This window comes from Leptopilina boulardi, unplaced genomic scaffold (genome assembly GCF_019393585.1).
Source record: "Leptopilina boulardi isolate dan_hultmark-lab unplaced genomic scaffold, ZJU_Lbou_2.1 LbouV2_216, whole genome shotgun sequence".
In the NCBI taxonomy this organism is placed as follows: domain Eukaryota; kingdom Metazoa; phylum Arthropoda; class Insecta; order Hymenoptera; family Figitidae; genus Leptopilina; species Leptopilina boulardi.
Genome location: NW_026137770.1, coordinates 2,439,783 through 2,458,846, shown reverse-complemented (window position 1 = coordinate 2,458,846; position 19,064 = coordinate 2,439,783). Strand labels below are relative to the sequence as shown.

Below are 19,064 nucleotides of genomic sequence, written 5' to 3'. Positions count from 1 at the left end.
TTAAACTTATTATTTAAATTTCCCTGAAATATATAATTTAAAAACACAAAAATTACACAGAAATAAATATATTAAACACATTGACAAAAAAAAAGAATTTACTATTCATGATTCTTTACTAAAAAGTTGTTATATAAGTCTTATTCAAAAAATTTAATTTAGAAATTAGAAACAAATTGTGTTTCAAAATTTGAAATTCCTTTTATTTCAATAATTAATATAGAAAGGAATATAATCTAAAAAGTTTATTATTTATAACAATAAAAATTACTTACACATAATAAAAAAAATCTTAATTTATTGTGAAAAGAATATATAAATATATATAATAGAATATATATAAAAATAATAAATAATTTACTACCTCTAAAAGAAAAATTTGATTCAGAGATGTTTTTTTTCCTTCTACCTATACCTTTCGGTACATAAACCATGATAAAACGTCACTTATTAAATCAATTATTTAACCAATTATTAATAATTGTGAATTATAAAAAAATCATAAACCGTACAATAATTATTTTTAGGGAGATTTGATTATAAAGTTTCAAGCACTATTCAAAATCGAAATGATTGAAATCAAGCGACAGTGAGCTAAAAGAGAATAAAATGTCTACCTCGGGTTTGTTGATTCAAGTGATTGTCAATTGATGTCACTGCCTGACCGACTTAGAATCTTTTTTTTTTTTTTAAATATTAGATGCCCTTTATAAAACCATTTATTTTTGATAACTTCCATTTTATTAATCCTTTAAAAATATGTCAGTTAATAAATTATTCAATGATATCCCAGTATTTTTTTGTTAACTCAATGATTTTACAAAAAAAGAAAAAAAGCGAACATATGGAAAAGGTATATTTTCAATTTTAATTAAACTTAACATTAAATATTATTATACATATTTTATTATTATCAAATTAATATTTATTGTAAATTGTCATTCTTTGACAATAAAGGTACTACGAATTTTAATTAAACTTTTCTTAACATAATCTAAGTCTTCCTTTATTCGGAAAAGGTATAAAAGGCAAACCTGAATTTTCTATTGCTTGTTTGACAACAAACTTTACCTTCAAGATTCAATTTACTACGATATAATATACTGCAAATAAATTTAGAAATTTTCTATTTAAAAAAAAATCACTATTACAAGAAAAGGGACTAATTTTTTATAATTCGAACTGTTTTATTTTTGATAAAAATAAGCGTTTATTATTTCTTTAACGATTTATTTACACGTTCTTAAAATATAATAAAAAAAAAATGTTTTTTTTCTTAATCAAAGTTAGTGGATTAATTTTACTCATAATTCTCTTACAGGAAAATACTAGTAACTTTAATATAACTTCGTTTCATTGACTTTTTTTTTCTTTTTTTTTTTTTTGCTAATTTAAAACTTAAAATTGAGTTACACAAGTTACTTTAAATTTCCATAACTCCAATTTTCCGAGAATTGTAAACATTTACTTTAATAAAAAAATAAAATATATATAATGAAAATTATCATAAATGACAAAGTTTCTACGATATAAAAAAAATAAAGAAGATTTCGAAAACGAAAAATCTCAATAAATACAAAAAAAGCAGTTACAAATCATCTCTATAAGTTATTTTTTTATTTAATTTTCAATAAATAAAAAGTTTAGCAAATATTTTTTATAAACAAGAAGATTTTGTATTTGTTGTAGTTAAAAACTTTTTTTTTTAAACGGAAACAATTTAATGACTCAAAATCAGAACTTAGAATTGGAAATTAATTGATTTGAAATTTAAAAAAAAAAAAAAAAAAAAAAATGCCGACAATAATTTTTTAAAAACAAAACAGACACAAAGTACCTAAAAAATTAAAGAAGGGATCAGAATTTCCAATATGCGACAAAGGATTAAATGTCAATTAAGAAAAATTATATCAAAAACGTTTCTCGCAAACAATGAACTTAAATTTTCATTCAGAGAATATTTTAATTATCTAAAAAAATTTCTGTCAAACCAATGAAAATTTTCTAACGAAAAAATTAAATTTTTCACGAAAATACCAAAAAGATATTTAGTGTTTCAATGAAAAGTGTTTTACTCAAATGAATTAACATAATGAATACATTATTGTAATTCATTTATCATTATTTAATTATTGTGTGAATATAATCAATACTCAATATAATTAATTATCCATTTAGTTAGTAAATACATTTTATTTATGAAAATTAATGTTTATTAAAGTTTATTAGAGTGTAAATTTCTTGAAATGAGTCACACACAATAATAAATAACAAGAAAAATCAAAATTTAAGTTCTGATTTTAATAAAAAAAAAAATCTGAAGTAAGTAATAAAGCTACTTTAAAACTTTTAAATTAAAATGACAAATCATTTTCATTTCAAAAAGTTGCAGTAAACTAATTAAAACTATTTGTCCGAATGTTATCGTTTATTTTCACCTCTCTTTAATAATAATCCTCGAACGTAAAAGATTAAATAAAAAAAAATAAAAGAAATTTTAAATAATAATATAATAATAATAATATTTTTGACTATTTCATATTTTGTAAATAAAATTTTTTTAATAAATTTAAGATTCTATATCCTTCTGTTGGAAAGTAGAAATTTTTCATGATAAAATTTAAATTACTGAGATATATTAGAAAGGTATAAAAATTAATTTCGCTCCAAAATGTTTACCCTTTGCTCTGTAAGCTTGACCAACGTACAGAATTCCCCTTACCTTACTAAAAACCAAAAAAAAAAAAAACTATTTTGCCATAAAGAGGAGGGGAACACTTGTTTATACAAGCGCTCTTCTATAATCCAGCGGTTCATTTAATAAATTACAAAGTTATTTTATGAGCAGAAAGTTTTGAACGTTCATATGAATGAAATATTTTTTTCAATTTATAAATTATTAAAAATTATGATGACCATGTAAAATAAAACAGTAAATTAAACAATTATTAAATTAATAACATCTTTTTAGATATTTTAAACAATATTTTGTAATAAAATTCGTACATAAAGATGTTGCAAAAAAAATTTCGTTCATATATGAACGTTCAAAACTTTTGGCTCATTTTATTTTCTTTGAATGGTTCAAATTTTTGTACACCATAAAAACAGTTATTTGTAAATAGAAAAAAACAAAAATTCCCTGAATTTAAAAATTAACTAATCAAAAATTGATACGTAAATTGTGATAAATCAATTTTAATAATTGACACTAAAATGTTAGTGACGATTTTTTGTTTCGTCAAATGAGAATTCGGATATTTGATAACTTTTCAAATGGAAATTCATAACAAAGGAAAGTTCTAATCTGCTAAAAAAAATTCGTTTAAATTCAAAATTTGTTTATATTCAACTGAATAGAAGTTGTGTTAAGGGATCGTCTATAAATTACGTCACACTTTAAGGAGAAGGGGGGGGGGTAAAAAAAAGGTAAAAAATGTGTGACGTAATTTATGAAAGACCCCTAAAGGAGAATTCGACTATATAAAAAATCTGTTAAAGAAAAATTTCGCCTAATATAAAAACAATTCTATATTAGGACAATTTGTTTTAGTAATAAATATTATTTCTTTATAAAATTCGATATCAATTTTCGTATTCATGCAATTCACACATAGAAGTTTGCTGTGGCAGCGAACTGTTAGCTAACACATAAAATTCCGTTTGCTAATAATAGGGACCGCGAATAATTTTGCTGTGGGATCATAGCAAAATAATTTGGCTGTGGTTACTAATTTTGATAGATTCAACAGCAAACATCAATTAGCATCTGTAAGCAATTCCTCTTTTTCCGCGTGTTCGAAATAATTTGTTTTGTTTTTTTTTTTTTAAATTAGAAATTTACCTGAGGCAGTGGTGGTAATTCCACTGTCATTCGACGTTTCCGCAGAGAGATCGGCAGAACTATGGCTGGTAGGTGTGGGCGCAGGGGTTGGATGTGAATTTGGAGTAGTACTTGGTGGTGGCATTGGACTTCCCTCATGATTAAGAGGCGGTGTTGCTGCTGGTGGATGTGGATGTTGTGGCGGTGGCGGCTGATTGCTCACATGATTTGGAGATGGTGGTGGTGGTCCCATGGAACTTGTTGGTGGGCCCATGTTGCCAATGCCTCCGATTCCCGGAGTACCTGGAGGTACCATAGTTCCAGCTGCGCCAGTACCATATACTTGAGGTGGTCCAGGACTCGGTGGCATGCCAGGTGATACACTATTGAAGCCCATTTTATGCTACAAAATAAAAAAATATTTATTGTCAACTAAAAATACTTGCTTATACAAATTATTCATCTTTTTTAAAACTTTAATCTTTTTTTAAAGTTTAGAATTGCAATGAAAGTTTATAAATTCAGGAACGGTGAACAATCTATATAAGTATAAAAGCATGAATGAAATTTACCGGATAAGGAGGGTATTGCACCATATTGTTTGATCTGGCTGATTGGTATTGGTTGTTCGGCGGCGGTTGTGAATTTGTTGGCGGCGGATAACCCTGAGGAAACTGCATATGTGGCCGTGGAGGAGGATAACTACCCTGTCCAGGATAACCACCAGGTTGATTCGCAGCAGCCCCACCTGCTGCATATCCCATTCCACTACTCATTGGATTAATACCGCCAAGCCCAGTTGGTACTGGTCCTGGTTGAACCACACCAGGACCGCTACTATTCATTTTGTAACTGTGCATGTGCGGTGAAGGTCCAAGAGGTTGTTGATATCCTCCTAATTAAAAGAAAAAAAAAAATTCAAAATTAATCCTGAAATATTTTTTCTACAAATAAATAGTGTGAATTTCATTAAAAAAATATATATATTATTAATTAAATTTTGGATAATTTTCTACCTTGAGTAGCCATGGGGGAGTGACTCATTCGTGCTGGTCCACTTCCTTCTGACTGACTGCTTGACGGTCGTGGAGGCATCTGAACGTTTTGCTGACCTGCTGCAAATAAATTTAAAATAAGTATCGATATTTTAAAAATAATTAATTTGATTAAACAGTTGAAAACTAAAAGCTCAAATTTCAAAGTTTCGATAAATTCCTTTCCACAAAGGGTTAATAAAAAGCTTTTTGTTAAAACATTGCAAAGTATTTATCGTTAAAATTCAATATTACGTAATTGAAAATTTACCATTTATATCAAAAATCAAAATTATCTAAAGATATAAAAAAATTCTATTCTAACTAATATTTCAATGACGGAAAAATGAAATAAAATTTGGTGTACTTATTTGTTACTAATTCGAAATAAAAAATAAAGTGGAAATTTTAATTTAATTCTCAGAATTTTGAACTATTTTAACAAAAATTTACAATTTTTCATACATTCTGTAAACAATTGAGCACCCAATGAGAAATTTACCATTGGCTAAACATTGGACCAATATTGGAAGCCAATAATTCGTCAAGACTCATATTGTAAAATCATTTGCAAACGAAAGTAGTAGACTATTGGCTGAATATTGGACCAATATTGGTTTACTCTTGGCAATTTCCAACTGTGCACCTTGATACAAGAAACCAGAAATATAGCCTATTGAAATTAAATGCACTATGCCTGGTTATTGCATCAAGGTACTCAATTAGAAATGATAATTTTACCAAGCTATCAATAAAGTATCAATATTTAACAAAATTCTTGTACTTTTTTTCGTTTTTTTTTAATTTCTCCATAATAAACGTAACTTTAAAAATAAGTAATTTAAATGTTAAAAATTTTGAAATATAAAAATATAAAAAATAATATTATTTTACACTTACCAACAGCAGGGGACATCGAGCGAGAACCTGTGGACCCTGTAGGCGAAGGGGTAGGCCTCATCCCCTGGGAATTTGGTGTTCCTGGACCAGCAGGTCCATTCGAACTATCGTTACTATTTTGGCCAGATAATTCCTGAAATTAAAATAAGAGATAATTATAAATTACAATTTTTCAATTAATTCAACAAAAAAAAAAAAAATGTATAAAATTATATAAATGTAAATTAAAACTGATTTCAAAATATTTGTTTAGTACACATTAAAAAAAGGTAAATTAAATTGGTTGATTGTCCCTCCACGTGTGAAATCTATTTAAAAACATAAATTATGTAATTATTATCGACGTGTGTCATAAATGATTACAAATACCTTGTTTATTTTTCTTTTTTTGGTGTGATATCAATAAATCTCACGACCTACATTAACTAGTTAATAGCTAATCTAAACACATACAATATATTTAACTAAATTTTTAAAATTTAGATATATATGTTTTAAAAGAAAGAAAAATTTACTTTCATTAAAAATATATATTTTTTTTAAACCATGATACATGTATCAGATTAAAAAAAAACTACGTTGGAAATTAAATATCGTCATTTTAATTAAAGAAACTAAATTTTAAAAAAATGTATTTTTCATCAACTGATTTTCATTTAAATTATTTATCATCTAATTTAAAAAAAAAATAATAAATAAAGTAAAACTATTTCTGATTGAAATTTTTTTTTTTTTTATTAACACTTTAAAAACAAATATAAATGAATAAAAATAACGTGTTTCAAATGCAACAAGTACAAAATTTTATTCCAGTTGATAAACTGCAATAGCTGCAAAATTGTAGTCGGTGAATATAGCAGTTATTTGATAGCCACAGCACTTTAACTCACAGAAAATTATGAACAAAAGAAATAGTTTTTAAAGCGAAAATGAATTTTTTTTTTAAACTTAAATAATAATTTACAAATTAAAGACATTTCATTGTTTATTAAAATATTCAATTAAGATTTAAATTTAATGATATTGTATTTTAATTTACAATTAAATTAATAAAAAAAAGTAAATATACTTTCTTTTTCTTTCATCACATGTTATCTATTAGTTTAAATTTTCGAATTTAGAACCATTGGAGATAGTTTCTAGTTGCACAATATTACAAAATAGCCTACAATTATTAAAATCCTTAAAATATTGTATTTTTTTTATAATTAATTTTTGTTGAAGAATTGTATTTGAATTAAATTAAAAATACATTCATTTAACAAAAATTTATTTAGATTTAAGAATATAATTTTTATTTATTAATAATAATTAACATTGTTTGATCACAAAATTTTTTTCCTTTTGTGATCATTATTTGTGAATTTTCTCAAGATAAATTTTAATTCGTGGGAAATAATTATTTTTCGCACAAACTATTAAAGCACTGATATACGTATATACTTAATTGAGTTTATGAGAAAAGTACAATAATTTATTTTAAAAAATAATAAACATTTTACTCTCATAATATCGTTTAATTTAAGTAATTTAGAACTAAACATATTTTAATAACTCTATTTTCTAATAATAATATAGTAATAGTTTCTTCGTTTTGTAACGTTTTTAGGTACTTACAGTACTCATTTTTGGAGTCTCATCATTCTTGTTAAAATAATATTTTACGGAAAATGAAAATTCTTTTATAATGCATTTCTTCATTAAAATGTATTTTCAATGTAAGGATTTTCTTTAAATTTGTTTTTTTAAAGGTGAAATAATATATTTTCAAATAAAGCACACTATTTGCATTATAGTGAACAAAAATACAAAATTAAAAAATGAAAATTAACTAAGGTAGCATTTTTTTTTTATAGAGAAAGAATTTTTCTCCCCCTCTTAACCTATAAACGCCATGTAAAAAAAAAACAAGAAAATAATATCCTTCCAAGGAGAACCATTATATATACATTTTTGACAAGCATACGTCAGCCAGTAGGAATTTAGGAAATATTCAATTTTTATTAGCTAGAATATACCAACTAATATCTAAAAAAAACATCAAAATTTCATCGAGGAATTTAGAGAAGATGACGTGACTAGTAAAATACAGTATAATATTGACGTGAAACATAAAGGAGCGAACACAGTGGAGATACGTACTAGAACTCAACTGATATGGTCCGGTGGTTGTTGGGAGGAATATCCTATCCTAGGTAGAATGTGATCCCATAAGTTTATTCGATGCATCCCGACCACGAGAATAATAACACAACACGCGTCATGTACGATTTTACACGCGCTCAATGCTCATGGTTATGTGTGTTTGTATATGTGTGTATGTTAGCCCACACACTTCATACGTGTCGTCGCGGTTATATACACATTGGAAAAAAAAACACTACAGTACACTACGCCCATCGGCCACGATCACGCACTTTCAAAAACATTTTTCCGGCAATCTGGCCAAACAGAATGTTGAGAAAATTTCATTAATTAAACTAACAAGAATGTCCTTAAATTATTAGTTACATGAGAAAATTCAATGTTCTTTCACAATATTTTTCATCGTCGATTTCGACGCTAGTCTAACTCGAATCCCACTTGTGCGCAAAGCAGAGTCACTTTGGTTCACTTTGCTGTTTCACTTTGGATCCTATGGCATGTTGCACAAACGAGGCCGCGACAGACACGTCGAGCACTTTGAGAATTTAATGCGTCACTTATCAAAACGGTAATTTTTCCCTATTGTGAATAGAAGATTACTTGGAAATCAAGCTTAGCTTGAAGATCGAAGTCTGTTTTTCACGGACTTGGGGCTTTTGGATTTCGGTATTTCGCGTCTAGCACAGGCTCACGGAGGGCGTTCTTTCGTGGCGCGGCAAGCGTTCGGACATTTCCGTTGATCCTCGGCTCGATATCCGTGTTACGAAGTAAATCCAGAATTCCAACCGCGTACATTCAAAACTCACAGTTGAGATGTATTCGAATCGTTGTGTAGTGTGCCCTTCGCCTCTTGAACACTGTCCTCAATTTCCCATTCTAACGCAACTGCGCATGCACTGACTACGCAATTTCATTGGCTCTTAAAAGCGCGCGTGATTTAATAATAAAAACACAAGATTTTGACATTTCTTAATAGATAACACAACCCCTAAGTAATAAAAATATATTTAACCTATTAGATAAATAATTTACTAATCTAAAAATAATGTGTATTTAATTTTCATTTATTAAAATAGGTTTCTTATCAAAATAAATGTAAATAAAAACGCATTTGTATTTTTAAATATACCGCCATCGGCAGCCAATGATAGCTTAGAAACAACGCATGCGCAAAGTTGGCTACCCTGATCTCAAGTTCTTACTTTTTTTTTTGAAATTTTTTTCACTACTTCCATTAATCTTTATGACGTTTATCTACATTTTGTCGATTTAATATTTCTACATTAATACGTGAGCGTTTCTTTGTATTTTACTTGTGATTAAATGACTAGTCAAGCAAATATAATATTCGAAACTCAAGGAAGTGACTGACTGCAATATAAATCAATAAAAATTAAATCCCTGATATTTTCACCATTATCGTATACTCTAAAGTAAAACCAATTTTCACAATTTTTTTTTTTAACAATTTTGACAACTGCAAAAGATGAGATCAATAAATCAGATAAATCTCTATAGCAAAAATCAAACTTACTGTATATCAGTGATATTTGACAGATGCAATCAAAGATAGTCTCTGATGAATAAAAAACAAATAATGTGAAATAATTTTCACTATTATATATGTATGGGCGTGTAACAAAAAACTTAATGGTAAACAATATGGTTTGTTGTATATAGAAAATTCCCGTCAGTAAAGTCAAATTGAAAAAGCTCCTGTTTTTCAAGTTGCTCTCTAACAAAACAGACAAATAACTCCTGCGAAGTAAATTATAGGATTGCATGAGTGGCAAAATTTATCTACAGTACAAACAGTGGCGCCTTCGCGGCTGATCACGTGACTGTTTCACACGAGTCGTAAAACCTCTTGAAAAGTGTCACGTTGTCACGTGGACAGCCAAGAGATCCCAAACAGAATATCACGTTTATATAGTAGAGAAGGCAAAGGACAGAACGAGTTGGAGGAAAAACTCGAACCGACGTAATTTTCCGCTTGAAATAAAATTCTCGCAACAGCAAAATACAATTTTTCTCATGAAACAATAGAAAAAAAAAATTACCCGACAAAAATAGTTTACTGACACATTAATTTTTATACTTTATATTATTAAAAAAAAAAAAAAAAATTGAAAACAATGCAAAGAGGGAACTGAATTTTTGACAAATTTTGTATTTAAAAAGTATAGTAACAATTATTTAAATAAATATCTCTTTCAACAATATATTCCATTTGATCTCAAGTATTGATTTGTCGAATTCTCGAATATACCATGTTGGCTTTCCTGTTACCAATGAAAATTTCTAATCAAGTAACGAGGCGAAAATGTAATTTTCACACAGCCAAGAACCTATATTGAATTATTTTCGTGCTCGAGAAAGTTATAAGTAGCTTTAAATTATTCGTTTAATTATTCCTGACAGAAAATAAGTGAGAGATAGATGTTACATTGCAAATCCCATTCTCTATTATACGTATATATATGTATGTTTGAAAAGCTCGATTGTGAGTGAACAGAAGTCACTGTTGGGAAATGGAATATTGCATTTATCAACATGATACACGTTTTGAAAGCATATTCAGAAAGTATATAACCGACCAACACAGCTTGACAGCATGGCAGCATATCCACAGCAAAATGTGCCAAACCGAATATAGCCGAAGGAGCGAACGAAAGGTCAAGGAGTGGGGAAAAGCCGTCAACTTTCTCCCCACTCTCAATTGAAAAGAATCGCGCGCAACTGCTTCGCTCATGCACAAAATACAGCGCTGGCTACATGAATATTTGTGCCCTAGGTGAAACATTGATTCCCAACCTTGCTGCTTATATTTTTCATAGCAAGAGAGAGAGAGAGAGAGAGAGAGAGAGAGAGAGAGAGAGAGAGAGAGAGAGAGAGAAATAGAGGGAAAAAAATAATCCCCAACCCCACCACCATCATCATCAGAAAAAAAGTATTTCATTAGTCAAACAAACATGTAACTGAATTTGAATAGACGGAAAAAAAGTCTAACGTTTAGAGGCGCAAAAACATTATTCCGTCGGATCGATACAATATTTTGTTTTTGAATTTTTAACGCAAGATAAATAATTATTAGACAATATCCAGATAAGTAAAATAAAATAATAAAACAACATTTAGATGCAGAATAAAACATAAATCATATTTTTCATTAAACGAATAATTGTGGAATTTACTTTCAAAAATATTTTTCAATTATTCACCGAGTGTCTATTAATTAAAGAAATTTAGACTTATTAAATGAATTCACGATAGAAAATACGAAAGAATTTGAAATATTTATTCATTAAATCCGAGCTTGATTTCAAACTTTGAATATTATTCTTGCCATCAAAATAAAAATTAATTCTCGTAAAAAAATATTAATAACAAAAAAAAATAAATATGAATGCAGAGGTAAACGAAGCTTTCAAAAATGAGACATAAATTATTGATTTGGACTTAAAATTTTCAGCCGAAATTAACATTGAAAAAAAATATATTCATTTCAAATAATCGATTACTTGACTATTATCATATAAATATTTGTATTTTAAACAAATGCCATTTATTTGATTTTTCAAGTAATCAATTATTTCAATTAAACACAGTTTTTTCTGTGAAGGAAAAAAAATATAAAAATGTTTGTATAAAATACAGTAATAAAAATTAATAATAAATTATTAGCATATACCTAATATAAATATTCATTCATTAGTCTCGGACAACTGAGTCTTAGGTACCAATTAACAATTTATAATTTACGTATACAATTTATATAAATAACGTATTGGTTAATTAAATACAGTGTAATTTAATTGATATGAAAATTAATTGATTTTTACTGAAATTCTGTGTCATGAACTTTTCTATCTTTAGTTTTTTACTTGAAAAAATTTACAATAAAATTAAAAAACCAAAGTGACCTACATCTTAATATAAAATTTCGTGAATAACAAATGTATTCCAAATTAAGTAATAATTGAGTTTTGTTCTCGTTTCAAATGTGTATAAATAACGTGAAATACATATTTTAATTCAGTAATCATAATGTGAACTTATAAAAAGAATCTATTAATGCACTTTATTATTTAATAAAAAAAAAGAATACAGTTTTCACTTTGAGGAATATTAAAACTTTTTCAAAGATGATAAAAAAAAAGAAAAAAAAGTTTAAGCACGTTGTAGAATTTTCAAACAGGTATACTAATAGATGTTTAAGGAAGCTTAAACATTTGTCAATATAGAAAAATTAATCTTTTTCATGAGTATTTGAAAAATTGTAATATTAAAATGCATTTCATAAGTTTAAAAAGAAATTTTATGTTTCGTTAAAAAAAATTACTAAAAGAAATTTCCATATTTAGATTGAATGTTACATTATTTTACAAATAACCATATTTTGAAATGGAATTTTTATAACTAAAAATTTTTTAGAAAATAGTAAAAGTTTCATAGGGATAAAAAATATTTAAAAAATTAAAGAGGCGAAATTATAATTTAATATCTAAAACTTTCGACTATAATAATAAACGCGCAGCAGAGGCTTAAACGTTCGCCAGGATACAAAAATCGATAACAGGAGACTATTCGAAAATCCTCAACTTCATCTATTTAAAAATGTTCTAATCAAATATTAAATATTTCATTGAATATTAATTAAATTTTTCACAATTATCTCTTTTACTTCAACTAGAATTATTTATTTCCATATTGTGAAATTAATTTTTAATTTTATATATCGCGTAGAATTTTATATATAAATTCATAACTGTTCTGTTATTTCAATTTTAATTCACAGTTCTACAATTTTTCTCTCATAACTCATCTAATTATTTTATAGTTTTTTTTTATTTTAACATTTAATCGATAACCATACAGAAAACACAGAGAGAAAAAAATTAAATTCCGTAAAAAAGCTAAGATATTCTACTTTTTTTTTTTTTTTTGCTATATAAACTAAAACTAGAGAAACGATCGATTTAACAGTAAATATAAATCTCAACGCAAAGATGAAGTTTAAATATTCAATACAACAAAACTCGATAACATGAAAGTATATAGTTTATATATTCGGAAAATTAGAAATTGTTCTCAACTTTTCATTCACATCAAAATATTCCTTTTCTTATTCTCCAAAAACATAAATATTTAAATTCGAAAATTTCCACCTTTTCATATATATACATAAATTCCCCTTTAAAATTCACACCTTTAATTCTCCGACAATTTCCCTCTATTAATCCCGTCCCCTCGGCAACTTGGAAAAATACGAAAAAGTTAAGTGTTCCGTGTTAATTGGAAAAAGAGAGGGGAAAAAAGAAATGAGAAAAAATTTTCAGAAAATTGTTATAGAAATGTATATACATAAGTATAATATATATATATATATATATATATTAGGGAGAGAGAGAGAAAAAAAAAGTTACAGAAACTAGAGAATCGATCGGAAATCTGAAGCGTTGAAAAACTGGAAATTCTGCTAGATTTTCTCTCTCTCTCTTTCTCTATCACTATAGTCACAACGAGCAAGCGAGGAAAATATTTTTGGAACCCCTTAATATCGGGACTCCAGAGTTTGGTACGCTTGCGCCGGCCCTTAATCCGGCCATGACGGTACCAACGTTGCCTGCCATGCCTTCTCCTGCCTCTCTCCCTCTCTTTCACTCATACTAACCTATACATACTCTTGTGCCCATGTGCAATGAGCGCATATAGCAATGAGGAGAGTCAGAAGAGAGCGGAGGGAACACCACGCTAATATCTGGGGCTCCGGCGGCCGCGCGACTCGCCCCCTAATCGAACATGTCGCCTATTCCCCTACCGTCCCTCCCTCAACTCCCCCAATCTACAACCACACATACACCTTCTATCTCTCTCTTTTCTCGCTTCTACAACCACTCCTTTCCTTTTTCTCGTCCGATCAAAACCACCCCATTTCTTATTCTCTATTCTCTGTTTTCAACTTTCTCTCTCTTTCTCTATTCTACTCTTCTTTTTTTTTGCAATTTTATTTTAAAACCGTCAACGACAAAAGAAATTAATGTTTTCAAACGTCACATAGAAAAATGCTTCTTATTCTCCAATTCAAAAAAAAAAAAAAAGTAAAACATTACACCTCTCGAAAAAATTCAACTTCCAAAATTTGAAAATTTAAAAAACATCACATTCACCCTTCTGTATGAAACAACTTTTCTAAATAAATCATAATTTTCATTCTCGGTAAAATGAAAAAATATATTTTCTCATTATTTTAATTAGTAAAATAATTAAACTTTTTTTAAAAATTGAAATTTTTCTTCCATTTCGTGAAACATTGAGAAAATTTTTAAATTAACATTTTTATTAATTAAATGCATTAAATTTAGTAAAATCACAGAAAAATAAAAGGCATTAAAATAAGTTTATTTTAATACCGAAATGGATTAAAATAAGCAAAATTGGATTCAAATAATAAGCGTTGCAGCTTATTTTAATGCCTTTTAATTTTCTGTGATAAAATATAAAAAAAATAATTGCAAAAAAAATTAAAATATTTGCAAAATTCATCTATAAATCGTGTAACAATAAAGAAAATTCACTAAATAATTTCATAGATAATGTTGAAATGACCGTTTTTCAATGCAACATACTTAAGCTTGTTTTGCATTTTTAATTAGGCAATGGTGAACCACGCGGCTTTAGATATACATACATATACAATACGCGTGCTAACCTTACACGCGTTTTAGGCGATTTTAGGTTAGGTCTCAGAGTCCAATATGTACAACAACGATTACCAATACCAGGCACGATAAGAGAGATTGCATATGTGTTTGAGAAACACAATCGTTTCCGCCACTACTTGTTACTTGTTACTACATATCTAACTCGTGACACGGAAACGTAAATTCGTTTTTCATGTTTTTTTTTTTTCAAAATCATGTTCCGAAATATATATATATACCTATATTATTTTTCAAATAAAATAGAAATTTAATTATTCTACTTTTTCCAAAAAATAATTAACCAATTTTTATATTGTTCTTGACACAAATATATAACATATTATTCCTCTGTAAAGGGTGAAAATTTTCATTCTTTTTTTGCAATAGCGTTTCTCCTTTTTTTTCCTTTATTAATCCTTTGATTGTTTTCTTAAAATTAAATCAACTAAAATTTTGAAATTTAGAGAATTTTAAAAAATATCCCCTTCTAGGACTAATTTTATGCAACAAGAAAATATTTCACGAATTACTTATCATTCAAAAAATGTAGGTTATTTTTATCAGTATTATAATTATTTATTATATTGTTTAGTACAGAAGATGTAAAAATGCCCTTCTGGATTAATATTTTGATTGTAATATTTTTTAATTTTCAATTGATTTGAAATTATTTAATTTTCTTTTATTTTTAATTAAATTTGATTTCCTAATTAACTTTTCAAACGATTTTTTTTATATATTCGCTATTTTGAATTCAAAAGTTGTTTAAATTTTTATAACAAAAAAAAAAAATTGCCAATTCTTTTTCTAAATAACTTACTAATTAATGTAAAATTATGCTTACCCCTGAATCAATTCCTTGAGTATTTGGAGTTGTTGATCGTTGCTGCATACTATGAAAATTCTGAAATAAAAAATAAAAACAAATTAGTTTCAAAATATACACAATTTTATGTATTTCAACAACTATTTGTTTTTATTTATTTATTCGTCGAAAGTTTAATACAAAATTTAATTCATTTAAAATTGAATGAGAAATTAAAAACCAATATTGTAATTTAATATAATTAACTAAATTTGATTCAAATTTGTAAGCTTGCATTTATGAAACTATTGAATGAAAAGAAGAAGACAAAAAAAACACGAAACGATATCATCAATGAATAAACTATATGTATATCATTAATCAAAGACAAACTTAAATACAAAAATAAATTGTAATTAACGATTCTAAACTCCGTGAATTTGAAAGCATCCAATTTTTAAGCATTCTGATGAATAAAGCTTAAGAGTCAAAAGCCTTCGAATACAAAAGCGAACAAATTTAAAAGCCTTTGAATAGAAAGACAAACAAATGTGTACTCTGCACACAAATTTTATAACAGAATTTAGATTATACTGATTGTATCTGCGTACTCAGTGATTTTAAATTATGCACAGTTTTTAATGAAATTTCAAACAATTAATAATTTAAACAAATAAAACAACATTTTATGGAATAATTTGACTTTTCTTCTGTTTCTTACTTTGTCTATGCTTTGCAATTTTATCAAATAAAATTCATTATTTTCTTTTAACATGATAAAAAATCGTAATACAAAATAAATTAAATTTTTTTCCACTAATAATAATAGTAATAATAACAATAACAAAGAATTTATTCACAAGTTAACAATATCCTGACTAAAAATTACATTACGTATAGTTAATTTTTTTAAAAACAGTTTTTTAAAAATAGAAATCGTGTAAAAAAAACATAAATATTGTAATTTTAGTTTCAACAAAAACGTATCAAAATCATGTTTAAATAATAATTACTTTTCAAAAAAAAGTTTCTTTTTACTAAACGAAGTGAACGAAATTTTCTTTATTTTCCTTTTTAATCAAAATTGTCATTAGAATATTGAATCATGTATCTCGTCTTGTTTTTTTTTTATATGTAATTTACAATTATACCAAAATTTTTACTAAATAGATAAAATTTAATTGATTTGTTTCATTAAAATTTAAGTTACTTTCTTTCAATACAAATAAAAAAATCAAGTTTCCCTTCAATCTTCAATTATAAAATAATTTACAAATATTTGAAGCAAGGCAAAAAAAAAAGTTGCTTTCATTACAATTTTTGGTCAATTAACAAATAAAATTCAAAATTCTGTCTGTCTCTAAAATTAAAATTTCTTATGACATTTTTGCAAATTTTTCATTTAGTTACTCTCTGAATCTAATAACTAATTTAATAACAAAAATTTAGTTACTAATTCAAACAGTAATATTCTTTCTAAGCAATTATATTAAAAATAACTCAATTCATTTTTAGGTTATTCCAAAATAACGTAAATTTTAGTAAATTTCTATTAAGAAATATAATTAATAAAATTTGACTAATTTTAAGTTTTTTCAACTGATAATTAGTAATTTTTCACTAATTTCTAAAAACAAAAAGTCAATTAATATTTTACAAATAATTTAGTTATTTTTTAAACTAATTTAGATTTAGAGAGTAGATTCAAATTAATTCTTAATAATCGTGAAATTACCAAATATAATAGTAAATTCGTACCTGTGGTTGACCACTTGGTTGTGGCTGCGGCGACGCAGAAGGAGGTGGTGCTGGAGATTGTGAAAGAGCACGTTGTGGAGACTGACTGGATGGGCTGGTTTGATTTGTTGGTGGAGGTGGTGGATTTGGTGGTCCAGCTTGATTCCATCCTCGTTGATCAGCATATATACTTGAAGGGTGTCCACCCTGGGCATATGAGTTTATCTAAAAAAATTTATTTAATTAATTTTTTTGTCATTAAAACAAAAAAAATTTTTTTTTTTTAATATAGTATTTAACATTTTTGTTACCTGGTGATGACCATAGGGTGAGTGTGGCCTTGCTGGCGAAGAATAACGTTGAGAGTACGGTTGATATGGCATGGGAGTTGGAGAAGGACCTCCTGGTCCAGGGTGTAACCGTGGTGAACCCTTATGAAAAAAAAGATAAACGACATTAATTTACAATTAAAAAATAACATCCAATTTACCAATTCAGTTGAAATTTAATTCATCTTAATTAACCTACATTTATTATAAAACAAACGTTAAAACTTGTTTAAAAATTGAAAATCATTGTTTTCTTTTTCCAAAATTATTCAACTCTTTGGAAATTGATGATTTCTTTATAATAAAAATAATAATAGATATTTTCAATAAATATTTTAGAGTATTTATTGTTTAATTAAGCAATTAAATTCTCAATAAAGCACATGTTTATTGGATATCGATATTTTTTTTCAAGGGTATTTTCATCTCTTTTCATTCTACAAACATTCATTAATTATTTTAATACAATCTTTTTGATACAAAACAATTAATTTTAATAATTTTGTAATATTCATAATCATTAGTATTTATTATGTGAAATATCAAATGAATAGTTAACGAATTAAGTAATTTTCAAGTTAGCCAAAGTTAGCATATAATCAATATTCAAAGGAATTATTTTAAGGTTAGGTTCACACACAAGCGGAAAAAAAACAACAGAATTCCGAGTTTATGTGCGAATTTGAAAAATGAAAAGAAAAACGCTTATTTTATTTTTCACAATACACAATGCTTTTATCGAAAAAAATAAATAAGTGTAATTTTGAAATAAAAGTTCATTTGAAAAATCAATTGTTTGTTAATTTTTTTTTAAAAATATCTGGAAACATTTTATAATAATTTAATATTATAACTTATAATGAAAATTATTTATTCAACGTGATATAGACAAAAAAAATGTTTATAATTGTGCACTAATGTGATTTAAATAATAATTTATAAGCATAGTTAAGTAATAATTAATAACTACATGTGAAAAATAAGAAACGAAATTATTTTTTCATTATTTTAGTTTAGTTATTAATTATTATTAATTTTAGTTAAAATGTGTTTTAATTTCAATTACTCTTAAACTTAGTTAATAATTTTGACTAAAAATTATTTAATTATATATGGTATATTCGTTTTCGAAAGAGAAAACAATTGTTATTTAATTTTTCACCAACAAATTGAAATCTAAAAATGCATTTTCAAATAAAAACTTTTAACATTTTAACGGTTAAAATAAACCGCATCAATAATTCTATTCATTAAATATTTTCACTGAAGCCTATCATTGTTTTTCATTTTCAAAAACTTTCTCCTTCTCCTTCTCCTTCTTTTTTTTTTTTTTTTTTGATAAAATGATTTTCATTTTTACAACACACACACAATAATATCGCAAGATCAGACAACATAAAGACAATAACAAAGAAATAAATATCAATAATAGGAAAAGGATCAAATAAAGCAAAAACAAATACAAAAAAGGAACATTTACAATTAATTTATCATAAAATGTAAAATTATGTTTGAATAAATAAAAACATGAAACGATGATTACATAGGAAATTGATAATAAAAAGTTGAATTTCGAAGAAGAAAAAA

The 19,064-nt window shown here is 26.3% G+C and overlaps 1 protein-coding gene across 4 annotated transcripts in view; it reads right to left on the bottom strand.

Annotated features, from left to right (window-relative positions):
* The window catches only part of LOC127279526 (trithorax group protein osa), a 31,958-nt gene that overhangs the window by 11,752 nt on the left and 1,142 nt on the right, over positions 1-19,064 (bottom strand). For all 4 annotated transcript variants that reach the window (XM_051301925.1, XM_051301927.1, XM_051301928.1 and 1 more), the window contains exons 2-8: positions 17,460-17,579; positions 17,170-17,373; positions 15,451-15,510; positions 5,758-5,890; positions 4,840-4,938; positions 4,396-4,718; positions 3,845-4,226 (exon numbers count right to left, since the gene is read on the bottom strand). In XM_051301925.1, the coding sequence (XP_051157882.1) occupies positions 3,845-4,226; positions 4,396-4,718; positions 4,840-4,938; positions 5,758-5,890; positions 15,451-15,510; positions 17,170-17,373; positions 17,460-17,579 (1,321 nt within the window). The remainder of the gene's footprint in view (positions 1-3,844; positions 4,227-4,395; positions 4,719-4,839; positions 4,939-5,757; positions 5,891-15,450; positions 15,511-17,169; positions 17,374-17,459; positions 17,580-19,064) is intronic.